This window comes from Hermetia illucens, chromosome 3 (genome assembly GCF_905115235.1).
Source record: "Hermetia illucens chromosome 3, iHerIll2.2.curated.20191125, whole genome shotgun sequence".
NCBI classification, from domain to species: Eukaryota; Metazoa; Arthropoda; class Insecta; order Diptera; family Stratiomyidae; genus Hermetia; species Hermetia illucens.
The window spans coordinates 147,583,340-147,602,945 of record NC_051851.1 but is presented as its reverse complement, the minus strand read 5'-3'; the positions used below and the strand labels follow the sequence as shown (position 1 = coordinate 147,602,945).

General features: G+C 42.7%; 1 protein-coding gene across 4 annotated transcripts in view; it reads right to left on the bottom strand.

Moving 5' to 3' along the window:
* The window catches only part of LOC119650642 (protein outspread), a 466,010-nt gene that overhangs the window by 319,370 nt on the left and 127,034 nt on the right, over positions 1 to 19,606 (bottom strand). For 3 of the 4 annotated variants that reach the window (XM_038053565.1, XM_038053567.1, XM_038053568.1), the window contains exon 2: positions 13,629 to 13,643. The exons of the other annotated variant lie outside the window; for it this stretch is intronic. In XM_038053565.1, the coding sequence (XP_037909493.1) occupies positions 13,629 to 13,643 (15 nt within the window). The remainder of the gene's footprint in view (positions 1 to 13,628; positions 13,644 to 19,606) is intronic. 4 annotated transcript variants of the gene reach the window in all.

The window sequence follows — 19,606 nt, the reverse complement described above, 5'->3', positions numbered from 1 at the left end:
GCCGCCGCGAATTAGCTACACGACGTAGTTACGGAAAATATTGAGTACTGTATTTCTTTAACGAAAAGACAGCGTTGCTCTGGGACAGGATGTATGCGTAATGAGGGAGGTTTTCAACTGCAGACAAATTATCCCGTGTAGGCCGGCGAATCCCTAACAAACCAGCAAAAGTTGTAGCAACGCATTCTATATCCACCTGAGAGGAAAGGTATTTTCGTAGCAAAGGAAAATTCAGTTACTTGGCTTGCCTCTGAGAAAGGCGAATCACTGAATGAACCGTAACCATATAGGCCAATGTGCTTAATAAGTACAGTGGATAAGCTACTCGAATAAATTATTAGTGATAGGCAGCTCCTAATCCTGGAGACTGTAGGCGACCTATCAAAACACGGTTCGTAATCAATGCTGCCAATGCAGTCATGGGGTTTATCCAGTGTCACCGGAGCGACGCGGGAGAGTAGCGGTGTCAGAAAATGGTGTGCGGTGAACCACTGTAAGGTAAAACTCATTCCTTTGGGGTCCCATAATGGGAGCATAAATAACTCACGATTACATCTACTGAAAATCATAAGAATTTGTTTCTTTGTTAGAGAGCTGTAATGAGAGACAAATAAGGGTAATTCGAGCCACAGCAGACCCGGCAAAAGAGATTATCATGGAACTTTATGTATCACGTGAAACTGGATTAGGATAGGAAAAGTCGACTGTTACTTCTGAGGAACATGAGGAGGATGTAGTCAGTGAATAAATCCGTCCCAATTGCTAATGAATTGTTTGAAAAAAAACGCTTGAAACTAAGGGGCTACAAGACAAAGGCACTGTAGTGAGATCCAGCCTTAGATGATGCACACTCATGGTGAGATAAATTGCCACCTCAGCTATCTCATTTGGCACAGTGGTTAAAGGATTCCTTTACATTGTATTGCACGTGAGAGCAGTCTTTCTTGGAAAACGTGCGCGGATACTCGAAAGGACGCTGAAAATGTCTTGTTTCATTACTCAGGGAGAAAAAGAGAAACTGAAGAGCTGCACTCGGCCTTAAACACCGGTCGCTGAAATGCTACAGTCGAAGGAAGTCGGGAATCACTTAGCTAAGAGAGATGCGCACTGAGGAAGAGTGTAAGTGGAATACGGGTTATGGTTCCGAAATTCAAAAGGAAATATTGAAGGAGAGTTATGCTTTTAATGGTTTGGCCTACCTTATGAAGTAGTCTCACGAGGGAGGAGGGTGGAGAGAGATGTCCCTTTTGTTTTTAGGAACAATATTGTTAATCCTGTAGAAACTAAAAGCTTTGGAGTGCTGAAATGTAATTTTGGAAACTACTGCTAGGAGAAATATTTTAGCTGAAATTCGGCAGTTAGTTGGTTTGGAATCATTAAGCTCATTGGATTGCCTTAGGAAACCGAAGGGGTTTTGGCATTTTGACAGGTTCTGAAAATAGGAAGAGCCACAATATGTGGTCTTTATATTCGGCAAGGACAATTTAATTCTTATAGAATTCGAAAAGGTAAGCTCGTAGGCGCACTTGAAGGTGAAAATATGATAGTGCTGGTAAACCTTCACGCAGGCTGTCACTGTAAATAGTTCTTGTAGGACGAAAATGGCCTGATTTCGAAATCTATTAAAGATAACCAGAGGTAGCAATTATTTGATTAAGGCCATACACTATGCTAAGCGCAAAAATGTGATAGTACAAGAAATTATTCGGTAGAACACTCAAACTTTATTTGGAAAGCTTAATGAATCCAGCATAAAAAATCCCACGTTGGGCGCCGATATTATAGAAACTGATTATTTACATTTTTTGGCCTGGTGAGCAGGGTATAAAAACTAATAGTATAAATACAAAGTCCTGGAAGAGTCAATTTATATTAAAATGTTCAAAGTGTAACAGGAATCAGAGGTGGCGTAGATTGACAATAATAAAGCCTTCAAGCATGAAGATGAAAGATAAGACAGACTTGCTGCTGAACATCAAAAGCCTATTTAACTAAAAACAATAGGATCGCGAGTTAGAAAGTGCTGCTCATCTGTGATGAACTTAAAGGAAATAAGATGATCAACCGATCATAATAATTGGCCGAGAACGACCTAGAGGGAAGAGCTATTCCAGAAACCTAAACAGTTGGCGAAATTGACCATGAAGGTCGGCCCGCAAAGACTGAAGCTCCATCAAAGTGCTCGGCTGACACGTTCTTGCACACCTCTGCGATAGCCAGCCTCGGGAATGTAATAGGGTCCTTTGGGCGCTACAAATGGCGTCCAACGTGGGGCCCAAAATTTCCGGCCCCTGAGATTCCCTCCCTTCCTTAGGGACAGGCTCTAAATAATGGCCTGATGACATCAAGGAAGGGAGGGAACCTCAAGGGCCGCGCCTCAATAACGATCTAAGGCAGAAGAAACCAGGATTGTGATCCGTCGTGGATCTTCCCTCTCGATCGCGGCACTCGGGTCCGGAGACTTACGGTTCCACGTGCGCGGTCGAGCCGTTTTTTTTTATTTTCTAGTTTTAACCCGCGTTCTGAGTTTCCTCGTTAGGCCGTCGTGGAATTCTTTGTTTGGGTTCTATCTTTAAAACCAGTGCGGACCCACATATCGGTGTAGACACGTTAGTTTTGTATTAATGACACGTGAGGGATCAAAGCGCTCAAAGAACCCATCCACATTCCCGAGCCTGGCTAGCACAGAGGTATGAAAGAACGTGTCTCCAAGTCGTTTTCGGCCACTTAGAATGATCGTCTGATCCTCCTATTTCCCCTAAGTTCGTTACAAACCACTACATCTGAAGGTTAAAGTCTAAAAGCAATCCATCCCTCCAAGAATCGGGAATGACTGCTCTGAAAATTATTAATCACCACAATGTGTTCTAGGGTATTAAGTTGGTATGGAGAGCCTAGAATGGATGATAAACATTGACGTCACTTGCTTCCTAATTGCTCTCCGGATGACTAACCGTCAAGACATCTCTTCCTAGCGAATGACGCCTCTCCAGAGACCCAACATTTTTTACCCAAAAAAAAATTAATAACCGCCAAAAAACCCAGCAGCAATTTATCTACCACACCTCACTACCTCTTCCTTAATCACAACAGTCTAATTGTGTCTCTGTTGCCACCTTTTTGTTCATTCCACTCACAGCTACCTCACTCCACTAATTTATATACACTCGTTATTGCTGGCCATATCATTCCACCTCCGAAGACAATGATCAAGCTTATTAGCAACATTTGTAAGTGGCCAAATGGATGATACCCAAATATTCATTTTTGAGCCTTTGTACTGATGAATTCCGCCAGTAATATTTTTGTATTTTTCATATTTCCATTGTTTACCAGCCATTGTTGCTGATCACACATTCTACTTTCGGTCAGAACTTCAAAGAACCAAAGAACCCAACACAAAACAATGAGCTTTCCGCGGAAAGTAAAAAGAATATTCCGGATCTGTAATTCATGCTATCTAACCGCGTAATTATTAAGACTTTAGTATTTTTGCGAGTAGTGTACAGTGTGTTCAGGGAAAAGATGGGGGACAACATTTTTGAAGTTTGACAATTCCATGAGCAGTAGAAAATGATTGGCCCATCTAAAGGAAAAGGAGTCTTCAAAACGGTCATCGAATAAAAACAAATAGACAGTCCCGATGAGAGGGTGGCTGTGAGAAAGAGGGTCCCGCAGTTCCATCTGTGATCCGATACACAAAAAAATAAGAAAATTAGATTAACTATGTTATTTCCTCCCGATGATCCTGGAAACAGGACAAAACTGGTGAAGCCCACCCTGAATGAAACCTTCGTTAAATAAGGATACTTAGTTTGCCCGGTCAGCAGATCTTTATTGAGACTTTACAACTGGAAGAAGTGGCCTCAATGGATTAGAGTCAAAGCGCTCTTGACACCCAAGAAGGAAAGGATGGAAAAGGATGGAAACAAGGGAACACTGTGGCAAGAACAACGAACAACGCGTGGAAAGTATAATGAACCATAGTGCAGGAGAGGAGAAACCCCACTTTAATACAGGGGACTCTAAAAAAATTGTCGTTGCTTAAAACATTTTAAGACTCTTCTCCTCTCAAAGATGGATTAAATGAATTTACAGATCGTTACGCACTGCTTTAGCTTATTCATGAAATCATACCTACATAAACGCAGCTCTAAAAAATTCAAATGGCTTGACCAAGGGAGCTACTGGACCTCAAAAGACATTCTCACTAAGTTAAGTTTTGAGGACGGTTTTAGATTTTTTCCAGTACAGCCTTGAAACTAGAATAGATGTGAAAATACCGAACACACTGACACACCCATTTTTAACCCCTGGAACCGCCCAAATAACAACACTATCTAAATGGCCCGCAAAACCATCTTAAAATATCTAAGATACTATCCAAGCACACACTACATTTATCAGTATCACGCTAAGTGAGTTCTAATGTCCCACTTGTATGCATTGTTGTAAAATATGGTTATTGTTATGTTATTGTTATTAACACGTGAGCAGTCAGTCATTTAGACGACGACATGGTGACCTGGTCGACCTTCAATTTCAACGCTTTTTTTCGCCTTCCATCCACATTTTTTAATACTGTTGGGAGTTACAGTCGGATTTAAATTGACAGTAATAACCACTAAATTGCGATTTTTTTTGTGACTGTGGGCTCTGAGGGGGTTTGTGGTTGGTTGCTGGAAGATACTTTTTTTGGATGGTATGTACGAATGACCGGAATGACACTGGATATGATTTATCGTGAATGGTGTGATGAATATTATTCTTCATATCTGACTTTTTTTTGGGGGAATCAAGTGGTGGTCTTATGGTTTGATTGATGTTTGCGCGGGGGATGTAAGGAAAAATTGCAGAGCAGGCACTCATGGCTGACTACGTGTAGGTATCGCTTCTATCTAGAGATGAGAACGGCAGCCATAAATTCTTCTTTTCAGATCTAACTTATCCGATCAACGAGAATTATTTGTGACTTCTTGACCATCAATTTTGTCTAATTAAAGAGAGCAACTTCTTACCACCAAATCAGTTGAAAAGGCTTAGATTATATAGAAAATATGAGGATCGCCAGTTAGTTACCCTCACATCTGCCAGCAGAGTTGTCGGTGGTCCTATACTCCTTTTAGTCCAACTGAAAGTTGACTCAATCAGGGCCATTCCTTTGAAGAGAAGGAGGAAGTCTTGAATTCGTAAGGAGTTGATGTCAGGCCGCATCAATTGAGGAGAGAGCGTCCCCAACAGAGAGAATTACGTTCGCCCCTTGAAAGGTCCCAAAAAGGCTACGGACTCGGCCCTACCACCGAATACTGGGAATACCACTGCGTCGTAAAAATTAAGACCAGTTTGTATTTATTTCAAAATGCATTTATTTATTCCTCCAAATTTATTTTGCCACCTTCAAGGTGATGCCCTCTGGACAGAATACACTTAAGCCAAATCCTCGAAAGAAGAATTAAAGCTGCTTTCCAGGATGGTTTTCGGAGTGCGTAGCTATTCACGTTGTATCTCTTCAACCGTCTCAAAACGATTTCAGCGCAGTGGTCTTTTGAATTTCAGGAGTAGGCAGAAGTCACAGGGACTCAAATCAGGTAAATACGGTGGTTCTGGAACGATATGTATCCAATTTTCAGCGAAAAAGTCGTAAAGGACGAGTGCGTGTGAGAATTGTCTGTCAACAATTCAGGTCTATTTTTGAAAGTTGCATCACGCACTCAAATCGCGGTTTGGCCGGATGGAAGAAACACCACCAACAATCGAAGGAAACTGTCAGCATGACTTTTGATCGAGTTTGATGCGATCTTTTTGGCGTGACTTCATCTTTTGCACGATATTCACTGGATTGGCTCTTCTCCTAAGTGCTTACGCTCTTACCCCGTCGGGTTCACCTTTGAAGTTCACAAAAAACTACGTCAAAAAGAGACTACGAGGAAGAAGTTCCTGTCTTCTAGAAACGATTCTGACTTATTTTTTTCAAATTTCTACGTTCATCGGTCAAATCCTTAACACTTAAGTCCAGAAACGAATATTTGACCAGTGTGGAAGACTCACTAAAGCGCGGTAGCCTGAAACTTTTCTGGTCCCACATTCACAACTCCTCTCCCCTGGCTTCTCAGCTAACTCTCCCATGTGATTTGCCGCTACTTTTCGTAAGTCTATGTTCCCCCTCCTTCCTCCGAATCCCTCCCGATAGTGGATGTAGCCTGCCCCGCATCGCCTACCATTCCCCTTCTTACCCCTATCCTTGTCGAGTAGCTCATTGGCAAACTTGATGCCAATGTCGGACCTGACTACGATGGTCTTCTAAACCTCTTTTTGTTCAAAACTGGTAAGTCCATCTCCCTTCCCCTATCTTTTATTTTGAACAAAACTCGAGGCGAGAATCATTTTCCCGGCTTGTGGAAAGAGGCTCTCATAATCCCCATACACAAAAGTGGCGATCGCACGCTTGCCAAGAATTACCGTCCCACTTCCCGCTTCTCCTCCTGTCCCAAAATCCTGGAAAGATATGTCAGCAACTAACCAATTGCTGCCTCCAACCTGCTTGACTTTACCAACTTTGTCGCCAAATGTCTAAATTCACGGCAAGAAGTGCATACCATTTACACTGACTTCGGTAAAGCCTTCGACACTGTAAATCACAAGAGACTTCAATCCAAACTTTCGTCTCTAAACGTTCCCATACCACTTGTTTTATGGCTTGCCTCTTACCTTTCCAACCGATCCTGCCGCGTCTCTTCTGACGACTGTACTTCCCGCTCCTTCTCCTCCTCCTCTGGCGCCCCACAGGGATCTATTCTGGGCCCCTTCTTACTTTTATTTTTTATTAACGACCTTCCTCTCTCCTTACTTGTCCCTGTTTGCTCTATGCAGACGACCTTAAGCTGTTTGCCGCTATATCGTCACCTATGGACTGTGTTTCCCTCCAATCTAACCTGAACACTCTGGTTCGTTGGTGTTCGATTAATGGTTTAGCGCCAAAACGTCCGAAAGTGTCACTCTATGTGCTATTTCATAAAATCCTCACCCCCTTCTGTCTCCTACTCCCTTAACGGACATTCCTTATCCTGCTTAAATTCCACTCATGACCTCAGAGTCACTTTCGACAATAAGCTCCGCTTTAACACCCATTGCCTCGATATCACCAATCGAGCAGCAAAATTGTCAGATTTTATACTTCGCTCCTCCTCTGATTTTGACTCCATCCAACCCTCCTAAGCTCTCTCCAATTCCTTAGTGAAGAATACCCTCGAGTATTGATCCGTGATCTGATGTCCCTCCCGTAACTGTGACTGTCTTGCACTTGAAAATGTGCAACGTAAATTCGCCCGTTCCTCTTCTTTAAGAAAAACTTCTCTCGTGTGGGCTACCCCTTCCGCCTCCGCTTTCTGAACGTTCCCTTCCTACGACAGCGTGGATCCTATCTGGATCTATGCAAATTTTTTTAATTTTCCTCGGGTCTGATGGACTGCTCCGCCGCTGACGGCATCACCTGCCGTCCTGCGTCTTATAACACACGTAGCGCAAACATTTTCAACATGCCCTTCGCAGAGCTCGAAGTCTACTTTCATTCCCCGATTCCTAGGCTTGGCCGAAATTACAACGCAGAACAGCTTGGTCCTTTGAACTTCTATAGTTAAATAGTTTTAAAGGTAGGATAAGTTTTTTGCTTTCTCCTCCTCCTGAGGACAATAATTAATTGGAGTTTTCTCTGCTTGTTGTCCGTTAAATTAAATAAATAAATAAATTATCTCTCTCGCGCCTGTCCTCCTCCTACAGGGGAATGGATATTTCCGTAGCCTATCATCATAAACAACGGCACAACAATCGATGTCTGGTCTAGGCTCGCGTTTGTGAGGTACTCCAGGCATCCTAGTTCTGCACCGAGGTCTACTAATACGAGATCCCTAAAAACTTTCTGGCGCCCTGCTCCATCTGAGGCAATATCTATTGTTGTCTTCGATTTTGGGGCAGGCGTTGCTATCGTTATATGAATATTGTCAGCACTAGCGAGTAGATGAGTGGATCACCTGGTGATTACATTTTCTAAGGCCATGAAGAAGAAGGGTGCACAATAGAGCATCTCCTAGTCCTCCACCCTTATTGATGACAAAAGCGCAGAGTACCTTATAGATGATACTCAGTTACCTGACAATATCAATATCGATATATGCCTTCATGCTGCTAAATGGTTGTTAAAACTTGCGCACCTGGCATGATTACTCTCTATACTTCTACAGTTCACAGATATGTTGGTTTTCCCAAGCTCCCTTTTTCTGCATGTGAAGTTGGATGAAGTTCGTCGTAAGTCTCCTAAAGCGACCCCATTCTTGAAAATATCGGTAGGCCCAAATTCAGTCGCAAATTACTCAAATTGTTTGCTCCGTGGGGTACTGGTCAAGAAGAAAAGCCAAGCGTTTGAAAACAATCGCAGGAAGGTGAATTTGAAGATTCGTCGGAAAGACATTGATAGGATGATTTGCAAAAGATTTACAGAACGAAAACGAAACGGTCTGCCAGCTGGCACAATTCTGCATGGAACCTAGTAGCATCAGGAGGTGTTTGAATCGATTTAGATGAAACGATTCCACCAGTATTCTTGGAATGGTAGTGTACCTAAAGCCCCAAAACGTATTAGGTTCAGCTGTCCGGAATTTGTCCCGGAGGGGAAGAAGTCGGAAGATGTTCTGGAGGTCAGAACAAACCCACAAAATATCTAGTACAGGATGAACTGTAACAACGAAAAGACGCATGTGTGTCTATAGCAAAACACCAAGGAAACCACGTGGGACAGAAAATATGAAGTTCCCTTAGGAAAGTAATGTTTGGCGGTAGTGCTTTAGTGAAAGCGGAAGGAAACAGTGCAGATCGTTTTAGTGGATACTCCAGAACGACCAAAATCCAAAAACCCTGGAAATGGTCAAACTTTCCAGTACCTTGAATTTTCTTAATCTAGATGACCCCCTTAGATCCTTATATGGATTCTATAAAACACCGCTACCTTCGAAAATAAGCGGAGTTCGGGAACCTCCTAACGTTCAAATAGCTCATGATGGTGGACAGCAAAATGGGAAATTAAAACCTCCTAAACCTCCTAATAATAACTAATTTTACGAATATCTACTAAATAGAACGAATTTGATACCATGATACCAGGAAGATAATTCGCTAACCAAGACTAGTGTCAATATTCAATGCCATTGAAAATGGACCTAAAAGCAGACCGAAATAGCAATTAATTGATACATTAAAAGGTAGGCGCAATCATTGTCATTATCAGCGGTAGTGACCTGTCCAAAAGTGAGCGATCTGAATATATCGGGTCAATGCTGTCAGCCAATGGAGAACTGCCTTATGAAATTGCTTCACGCATTAGGCAACCTGTATGAAATGGCGTCCCACAACTGGTGTTCTTTGTGATGTCTCAAATCTAAAATTTACCGCAATGTCGTCCGTCCTATCTCCCTCTATGATTTTGAGTGTTGGCCGACTGTAAAAGACCATGAACGGCGTCTTGCGATGATGGAGACAATGTTGCTATGAATTAGTGGAGTGACACGTTCTGACCACATCTGAAATGAGGATGGAGGTGCACCGACCGTGGAAAAATTGCGAGAGAGGTGTCTTGCATGGTATGGTCACGTAATTTGCGCTAACGGGAATTCATTTGCCAAGCCGATGGTAAGCGGTAACCGATCACGACGAGCCGACCCCGCTTGTGAACAGGATAAAGGCTGAAGAAAAAAAAGAAGATTAAAGGATGATGTGAGAAACTCTCGACTATAGTCGAATCATTTTTAGGACCAATGGAAGTGCCAGACTCAATCCAGCGACGCAGCTACAAGACAAGGGTATCCTCCATTTTGATGAACTGAGGGCTCCGAGCAAGGTGGAAACCCTAAGGGCAGCACGTACTAAAGTTCTAAGGCAAAGGAATCATTGATGGAGGATGTGATCCGTTGTGGACCTTTACTCTCAATCGCGGCACTCGGGTCTCGAATTTATGGCTTCACGCACTACTGGAAACAAAAAAAAATCGCACGGGGCGAAATCTGGGAAACACGATAGATGGGGTAGCAGTGCATAGCCTAATGCGACTAATTTGGACGTGGCTGCCGTGGAAATGTGAGCAAGTGCGTTCTCATGGTGGAAGAGCACCTTTTTTTCGCCAAATGGGGCTTTTTTCTGCAATTTGGCGTCGAATCGGCCCAATAATTCGACATAGTAGAGCTCTGTGACCCTTTTCATCTTCCATAGGTTGCCGATTCAGATCACACCTTGTGAATCCTCTAAAACGCCATCACCTTTTCGGTCGATAGGGCAGTCTTCGCCTTCTTTGGAACATATTTGCGGTGAAGTCCACTGTTTCCACTGATCCTTGGCCTCTGGTGTACCAGTGGACCCATCAACGGTCATGAAATGATGCAGAAACTCCTTCGGATTGCGCTTGAACAACGTCAAACGCTGCTCTGAAGTGGTTTCACGGTTTCACTTGTTGTCGCGCCGACAGATTTCTCATGCACAAAATGTCATGCAGGATATGATCCATGCGGTCTTTTTAGATGTTTACAGTCTCAGCTGCCTCGCGCACCTTCAATCGGCGGTCTGTCCATACGAGATCCTGGATTTTTGTCACATTACCCTCTGTGATAGTCGTTTTCGGGACCCCTGGGCGTGGTTCATCAAAAACCAACGAAGGACCCCATTGCAACTCGTTAAACTAATTTTTTACGGTCGCCATCGCAGGAGCAGAGTCACCGTACACAGAATCCAAACGCTCTTTGATTTCTCTACGCGATTTCCCTTCCAAAAACATGAATCGAATTAAAATCCGTAGGCTTCTATACGCGGTCAAAACAAAACTACGAGTCCGATTTGGCTGGAATTTTGACACTGGGCGCCTACGAGAATGTACTACACGATAGTAAATATCTCTTTTGATAGTGGCGCCAAAGCGCGGTAAGGCTAAATAATTATCGGACCACCCTCGTATTATGTCAGAATATTCACTTTCGAGTGCTACTGACGTTCCAAGTCTTACACTTTGACCAAAATTAAAAGGAGGACGAAGACGGCTACGGCTTCTTATCAGGGCAGAGGCAACTCTTCAGAAGCTGCCTCACCTCTAACCTGGGAGCAGCGTGACCGAAGCGGTCCGCAGATGTTATACGCTCCTTTTAATAATTCGCAAAACACGACAAGGGTGTGAATTATATATATCCGCCGAAAGTTCAGACCAAAGCTTGACTGGAGCTAGACAATATTTTTAAGGAATTGGTGAGCCCTAAGTCCGCATCCATTTGATGTCGGGACGGACCAAATCAAGAGTAACTTGCTCCCACTCTTGATGGACCACAGACTCCTTTTTTTTGGGTTTAACATCCAAGTTTCCAAAATTAAAAGAGGGCTACGGTTTCTTACCAGACCAACTCTTCAGACGCTGCCACACCTCTGCCCTGGGAGCAGGGTGACCGAAGCGGCCCGCAGATGTTATACGCTCCCTTCTTAAGAGTGGGAGCAAGTTGCTCTCCATTTGGTCGGATCCGCCATCACCTTTGACCAATTATAACTTTGCTAGTAAGACTGCGATTACCACATAACCGTATAGTGGCAGGTTCGGAATTGTTTTCAAAGTTTTTGGTTGGATAGGTTCTAAGAATGACTCCGTGAAAGAAATGACGAATTTTCAGCCTCCGTTCTTCCCCTATGTGCTTTCAATATCAGAAACCGAGACCAGCTTTGAGAAGTACTAATCGAGACCTTTCATTTGATACCTCACATGGCTACATTTGGTGAAAAAAAATGTTACAACTCCCTATTGCATGTTAGAAGACCCCCCCTATCATCAAGATAGAACGTATGCGTGGGCATTCGCAGTTCCCACTTACCACCAAATATAAGGTTAATCGATATACCCGTATAGGTGGAGGATGACTGGTGGTTCGGTCTAGGGCAGAAGCTACTCGGCAGAGGCGACCTCACCTCTGCCATTGGAGATCGCCCCATTTATACAACACGACGTGAGTGCGAATTATATTGAATATAAAAGGTGCCACAGTTTAAGCCCAAGCTAGACCATAGCTAAAATTTTGTTCGAAAATTAAGAGATCCTAAGTCTACATTCACTTGGTGTCTGTCGGATCAATTGGGGAACAAATTGATCCCATTTTTTTCTGATCCACGGATCCCTCTTTTTGAGCATAGCACCCCATCAGATGTGTGCACCAAAAATATACAGAACTTTTGATATTCGAGGGGTTGTACTTCCGGTTTTGGACTTGTTCTTCCATGAATCACTTTTTTGGGCGCAAAAAATCATCAAAAATCAAAATCAAAAAATCTGCTTTTGATAAAGAAGAAAGGTATCTATATGTATGTCCTCGTATGATCTTAGAGAATATCACGAAAAAGTCAGAGAAGTTTTGAACTGTGTAAAACTAGCCCTAGTAAGTGTTTCATCTCAATCATCATATTTACAGTACTAAAAGCGTAACTTCGTCAAGATATGCTAATTCAATATTTATCTCATCTCATCTCCCATTTGGTTACTCATCTCCTAATCTCGTTCACAATTTTCCTACTTTCCATATCAGAATTCATAAATTTACACTTATAATGACGCTTCCACCACATCTTTCTCGCCCTAGAAAGTCACACAAAGCAATCTGCCATGCGTAAGCGTTTTAGTGATCTTAACCCCAATTGTGTGTATTTGAATAAAAGCCAACAGGACCAACATGACAAAGTCTCGGAGATAACAGGCAAATAGTAGACATAGTAGAAACCAACAACCTCAATTGCTGATACCTTTGGCTGTGACAAACTTTAGCTTACTCTACTTTTCCTTCGGATCGTAAGACAAAAGATACATCATGTGTATCTGTATCTTTTCAATCGTTCCGAGTGTAAATAATAGTCGAAATGAAAAAAACACTGAAAATCAACAAAAATGCTCTTTGTTAACTTGATATCGTTTTACTATCAGCGGGTGTTTTAGACCTGTCTGGGCGCTTTGTAATTACGAGTACATTGTTAATAATAATGCCCTCATTAGTGTATGTTACTATCAGATACAGGTAAAGTGCGTGCACACGTTTCTCAGACGATATAATTTTTTGAACCGAAAAAAAACATGAAAAGATAACTGGAAAGTATCTAGACCAGTTCATGTTACTGCACTAAAGTTTATAGCTCCTAAAAAACTCAATTTACAACCACGTAAAAGTTACGCGGTTCGCGGTATCAGTTGCGTATTTCCAGCAGCCTGAAAACCCCAACCATTCGGGGAAAAAACTGCGGACTGACAACTACAAAAACTCCTAATTGAGACAGTTGGACATGACTGGAAAATATCATTTATATTCGATGGCGCAACAAAATCAATTACTGCACTCTCTTTTGCTACTTGCGCTATTGATGGCGGTGATGATAAATTGATTAAAACCAAGTGTTGACAGGTCTGATGATAGGAGCGTGAAGCAACACTAGCCACCTACACGTGGTGATTGCATTATGCAATGCTGAGTGTCTATGCAATGATATATGGTCGCTACTGTGTACACTCTACTGGTTGATAGCGAAAACATTTGTAAGGCGATCCTTGGAGTAGATGATTCCGTGGCTATACTTACCGGGATCACAATTGGCTAGACATGTAACAGAGAAGATGATAAAACTACCATTAGCTGGTGCTATCAGTTGCAGACTGAAGTTATCGTAGTTTCGATTCGATTTATGGCGGTAATAAAGAATGTCATAATTTGTTGGCTACTGAGGGAAGCAGGTTTCGTCAGCTTGATTCAGGTATTCCCATTCATAGTTGGCTCAGTAACCATTATGTCGAAGATATATACTTTCAATTATTATTACGTAAACGCACATATAATGCCTTAACAAAGTGAAGCTTTTAATTTGGTATCACATCTGACACTTATCTCCTAAAATAGGCTACCCCCTAACCTTAGAATGTTACTTTACATACTCTTCCTCTGAAGTTTAATTGCGGATACCGCTGAATTGGTTCTTTATCACAAACAGTGTGGGTTCAGTCAGGGCCTGTCCCTCAGATATACCTCCCTCAGAATCGTTAGGGTGATTCTTACGACCTCCTTACCAACTCTCTCATAATAGATACAGAAGTTACTCATCTTAAATGCAGAAGTAACTCCTGAAAAAATTACTTGACAGACCGGTTATGATGAATGACGCTTACCTGAAAATAGAAAATGAAAATAGTACGTGTTAGTTAAGTACTATTAAACTAGAAGTCAAAAATGGTTTTGTTTCTTATTTTTCAAAATGGTAGATTTTCAAAACCAGAAGCACGGCCTTGGATATAATCAGGGCAATGACAACGACCTGGACCAGAACAGGGGCCCGAGGAGAACTTCTGTAGGAAGTTTCGAGATATAGCATCAACATCCTGGTGATCTAAGAAACGAGATGGCTTGGATAGATGATTAATGATATGTGACCGAACATTATCCTCACAAGTAGAAAAGACCCAGGAAACAGAAAGTTTGGGATGATGCTCATTATCGACAATTCTGAGACAATTATGAGAGACTCTGTGCGATTCGTCTAAAGCTAAAATTCTTCAATATTATGCACCCGCTGAGGGCAAGAATGAAACCCTCAAGGGCGAATTTGGCAGCACCCTAAAACGGGCATTGCCTTCAAGCGGCGTAAAGTTGGTACTAGGGGATTTGAAAATGAAGGTTGGACCCGAGAATAGGCACAGAAGCAAAAGATGTGGGAACAGTCTCCAGGAAATAAATGGCAATGATCAACGGTTGGTGGACTCCGCTAACAGCAGTGATTTTGTTGAACGCTCAGCATGCTTTCCACATCGAGACATTTTCAACGGGACATGGGTCCAACCGGAATGCTATACGTTCAACCGAATAGATCACGTCCTGGTTGACAAAGGAGCTGTTAGCAATACATTGGATGTCACAACCTTTCCTGAGGTAAACTGCGATTCACACCACTATCTGATAACACATAGCAATAGCAAGCGTTTCAATTATAAGAAAACCAGGACGCGAAAGATATAAGTGGACAACTTAAGGAACACCTCGATAGCGCTGAATTATGAGTCAAAACTTTCAACACACTTCGAAAATATCCCCTTGGCAAAGGGAAACCTATCAGCGGAACAGTTGTGGGCACATATGAAAAACGCAGAAAAGACATTCGCTGAGGAGACTGAGGCTGTAAGTGAGAAAAAAATGATGCATACAAACACTATTTATTGTTGTGACCAACTCGAGCGTAGAAAGACAAAATGTAATGAGCTACCGACAAAAGCAAAGCAAAGTATTACTGTGTTCGTCAGTCAATTTGACTGATATTTTACAGCGCCCCTGAGAAAGAACCACAGGGAAGACGACGGAACTCAGAAGGGAATAAGTCCATCAAATAAATTTCGGTGATGCGACTTAAAACATAACAAAAACATTCAAAAATGTCGTTAGCAACTTTGAGTGCCGAGTTCTACCAGGCAAATTTGATTCGATACGGGGGTGATCAGACTCGAGAATCAGGTGTAACGCGGAGTTGTATGAAATCTTTAGAGACCGCAAGAATCGTGAACTGCATGCTGAATAGTGAAGCTCGAGGCACAAGACCACAAGGAAATGTACGAGAAGAAAGAGGACTCGATGTGAAACCACAACACGTCGATGTTAGAATTTGTCAAACCAGTTAAATGTATTTCGCTATTACGTCAAGGAGCGTTTGAAATAGTTCGACCATGCAGAAATGCTTCCTTCATGGCTTGTTTTTATGATCTTCAAAAAGTCCATCTCATGATGTAGAAAAAGAACGAAAATGTTCCCCCATGGTAAGTAGACATCTTTGGCCGCTCCGAAGAGTCCAAGTAGCTCTGGGATGCGTTATTTTGATGCCACAAACTCCTAAGACCATGACAGCGAGAGCAAGGAGCCAGCCCGTGGGATTCATGAAGAAAAGCAGCTATCCCACCCTGCAGCTAGAAATCTGCCTCAAATCCTCAAAGAATGGTTTACCTAGTGTCCGCAGCCTCGGCCTAGCTAGAGCTAGGCAATCACAAAGGAAATGCCTGGGAGTTTCCTCTCTTCTCTGCAGCTTCGCTTATAGGAAAAAATGATAACTCAGCGCTGAAAGGCTTGATACTAACAGGACAATCTTTCAAAAAAGATTGCCGTGGAGGAACAAGTACACAGTTTCAAGCAATATTTAAAACGACTAGCGACAATGCACCTAATACAAACAGGGACTACAATCTTAACATAGAATAATATTCACCACTTTACTGTGGCGAATTAGAAAGGAAAATCAACGTTGAGAATTGTGGAAGCAAGACCGATTATCAGGACAAATTTCGAGAATTTTAATGATAGAAGTGTTGATTAGGCTGTGATGCAGTTTATTAGAAAGTGACAGGAAATGGAGGAGATAGTGAGGAACGGGAAACAAATCCCTGCAGACCTGGTTCGTTAGGGATAATTTCTGCCCGAAAACCAATACAGGTCTTCAGTAAATTCCTAGCTAGAAGCCCACCGTTACTTCATCAACGCTCTGCTCTAAAGTGGAAGTACTCGCCCATGACAAGTGAGATTTATATCAGCGGATGCTGGATCCATCTAATCCCTCTGTTGTCTTAGGTTGCTGGCAGCTGATTGCAAGAAAGTGTAACTCCACTCTCAATAAAAAGAGCTTTCCCTGGGGAGTCAACCACAGCTAGCAATAAATCCTAATATCAAAGGCAAATAACTGGAGCTGAAAGGGGTCTAAAAGAAAGTCCAATTCTGCCTCGAATCCAAATGTAAGATCAATCCTCCAATCCGTTGTCCTAGAGCCCTGTGCGTGCAACCAATACAAAATAAAAACAGGCAACAGTTGTTGATATAGCAGCAAATAAATCCAAATCGGCAGCCTGTAGTAACAAGGAATGAGTTACATGTGTTGATAAGTCACTGACGACTCATGGCCCAGGGAACCATTTAAGGGAAGGGAATAGGGGCGGTATAAGCAAGATCTAGTAAGGATACTGAAGGGACTTTGAACTGCAACGTGTTTGGATTAGAGTAAGTATGGCGGAGCGATTGGAAAGAACGGGACTACTTTATACAGAGTAATCCTGTGAAGTAGACCATGCCTGCACATTGTGACATTTAACAAAGTTGTTTCTAACTTCTAAAGTTTTTTAAATATCACAATGAGTAGGAATGGTCTACTTCACACGAATGCTTTGTGTGAAGTAAAAAGTATTAAAAGACACAATGAAGTAGGCCCGTTCTTTCCAACCGCTCGCGTTCCCTACGGGCACCCGGCATCGTTCCGCCAGAGCATCCTGTTCCCAGGTGAAACCTAGGAGTTTCGACGAGAGAAACCCGTGACGACGCTACTCGCCTCCAGTGGACTGACGGACGTCAAAACGAACCAAGCCCTCTTACTTCCTTCCAAAGCCATTTGCTCTCTGGAAGAAATGTTTCGACTTGTCCAAGGAGGTCTTTTTGGGCGTGTCACCAAAGTCAGGACTGAACGAATGCTCCCCACGCTCGAGGACCTTTTAGGGGCCCTCGTATGGTGGCTGCAGCGGCTTCCAGAGGGCATTAGTCCTCACCAGAACGTGGGTACAAACTTGATGCTCCTTAAGGGTGTGGACCGCCGGCTGCATGTAACGATATGGCTTTAATCCGAGAACGGCCTCTCGTAGTGGACGCAACAATCCTATCTCTTCAAGATCATCTGTCCTGTCGAGGACCAGGTCGCCAGCGAATTGATGGTTCTCCCCGTACACTAGCTCAGCAGGGCTTACAACAAACTCTTCGCGAACAAGTGTACGGAGGCCAAGCAGAATGAAAGGCAAGACGGCTCGTCGCGAGCCATAATGACTGCCTTAAGCGTCCGATGACAACATTATAGTATCCCATTGGGTTGCGGATGGTATGCGGTTGTCCGCTGGCGTTTGAATCCAAGGAGATTTCCGAGCTCTAAGAAAAGACTGGGCTCGAATTGCATTCGTTACTCTGTGATGAATATGGCGGGAAAAACAAAGGGCGGAATCCACTCTCTCCAGAGGGCCTCAGCACATAGCAGTGTTGTTATGTTCTTCAAAGGTATTGCCTTAGACCACCGCGTAAACCGATCAATGATCGTGAGGCAATGCTTGTGGTCGGGCAAGTCTCGCAGAGGGCCTATAATGTCGAGGCGTATAGGGGGAGGAAATACAGCTACATCCTTGCTAGCATGTTTAGAGATTGGCAGAAAAATATTGAAAATCCAACAGCGACTAGTATACTATAGCGTAGATGGCCCAATAATAATCTCGTTGTCTTATTTGGTACCGAGATCGGCATGTCTAAATGGGGTTCTCCCAGATGCCTCGTAAACTTACTCCGAGTTGAGTTAACAAGTTCTCAAATGCCCATAGTGTGCCTTACCAAGTCACCGCTGCTTTGATCAACCTTTGAATGGTTTCCCATTGGCTTGGTTGTTAAGGCCAATCTTAGCCAGCGAGTTATCATCACGGCAAATGACGTGACGACAAAATCGAAGACCTCCCTTGATTTGCTAGCAATAAAAGAAAAAAAATAATTTTACGATGATGAAGAGAGATCCCCAATTTAGAATCTGAGGTGAGCAAACACCGATCTTTGAAATCGAAACAAATGTGAAAAAGAGAACTGATCTCGCCACATTACTTCGATCTCGTCATAATCAGGAAAGACGCACGATACAAAAGGAATGAAATTATTGAAATCTCTCCAAGTAGAGGCGCACACTGACAATTTCAGGATAGCCGACCTCGACGACTACAAAAATTGCTCTGGTTATGGGAGAGAATGAGAGAGCAAAATAATTCGGCGAATTTTCAAGTGTGTCTTGAAAGACTCTAAACGAATAAAAAAGTTTCGGGAATGAGGGGAGAACTCAAGTAACAGTGACAGCCGCAGTGGTCTCACTGAGACGAATGACAGCGACCGTCATGCTCCTAATGACAAAACATTATAAAAATATAGGAAAATAATTTTCAGCAAGTAACATCTACGACTTAAGGGATTTTTGCAACGATATAATCTATCTAAACATAAGAATACTAACCGGTGATCGGTTTTCATAAATCAAAAAGAACCTGCAAGTTAACCAAGAACGACTCCCGGGAATAGTTGCCTAGCAAATGCCTAGCAGATGCGGCTTCCGCGAATGCGATTTATTACCTCATTCAGTTGAAACTGTATCCTTTTGCGAAAAACTTTTGTTCCTTTGGCGCTCAAAAATTTCATTAAGCAAGGGTAGATGAAAATGGCTTATTGCTCATGAGTTGGTTTTTATGGCACAAAAAGGTATTCATAAAACCTATCCTGGTATCATATTTAGGTGTCTATGCTATCTTCAGCCATCGGTTCGAGGACGATGTTTGGAACCAGAATTTCCTATTTCCATGAGCCTCATTATCAAGCAATAGTATCAGAGTTTGCATTGAGCTTGGCTCCATAGGGCTGTCAATACTACCCTTCCTAGTAGACAACCAAAGGGAATAAAAATTACCTCACTAATCCTCAATTAGTCAGTGCTTTAATACAAAAGCTTGCGTGACCGAGCATTTTTGTTGGCTTTTACT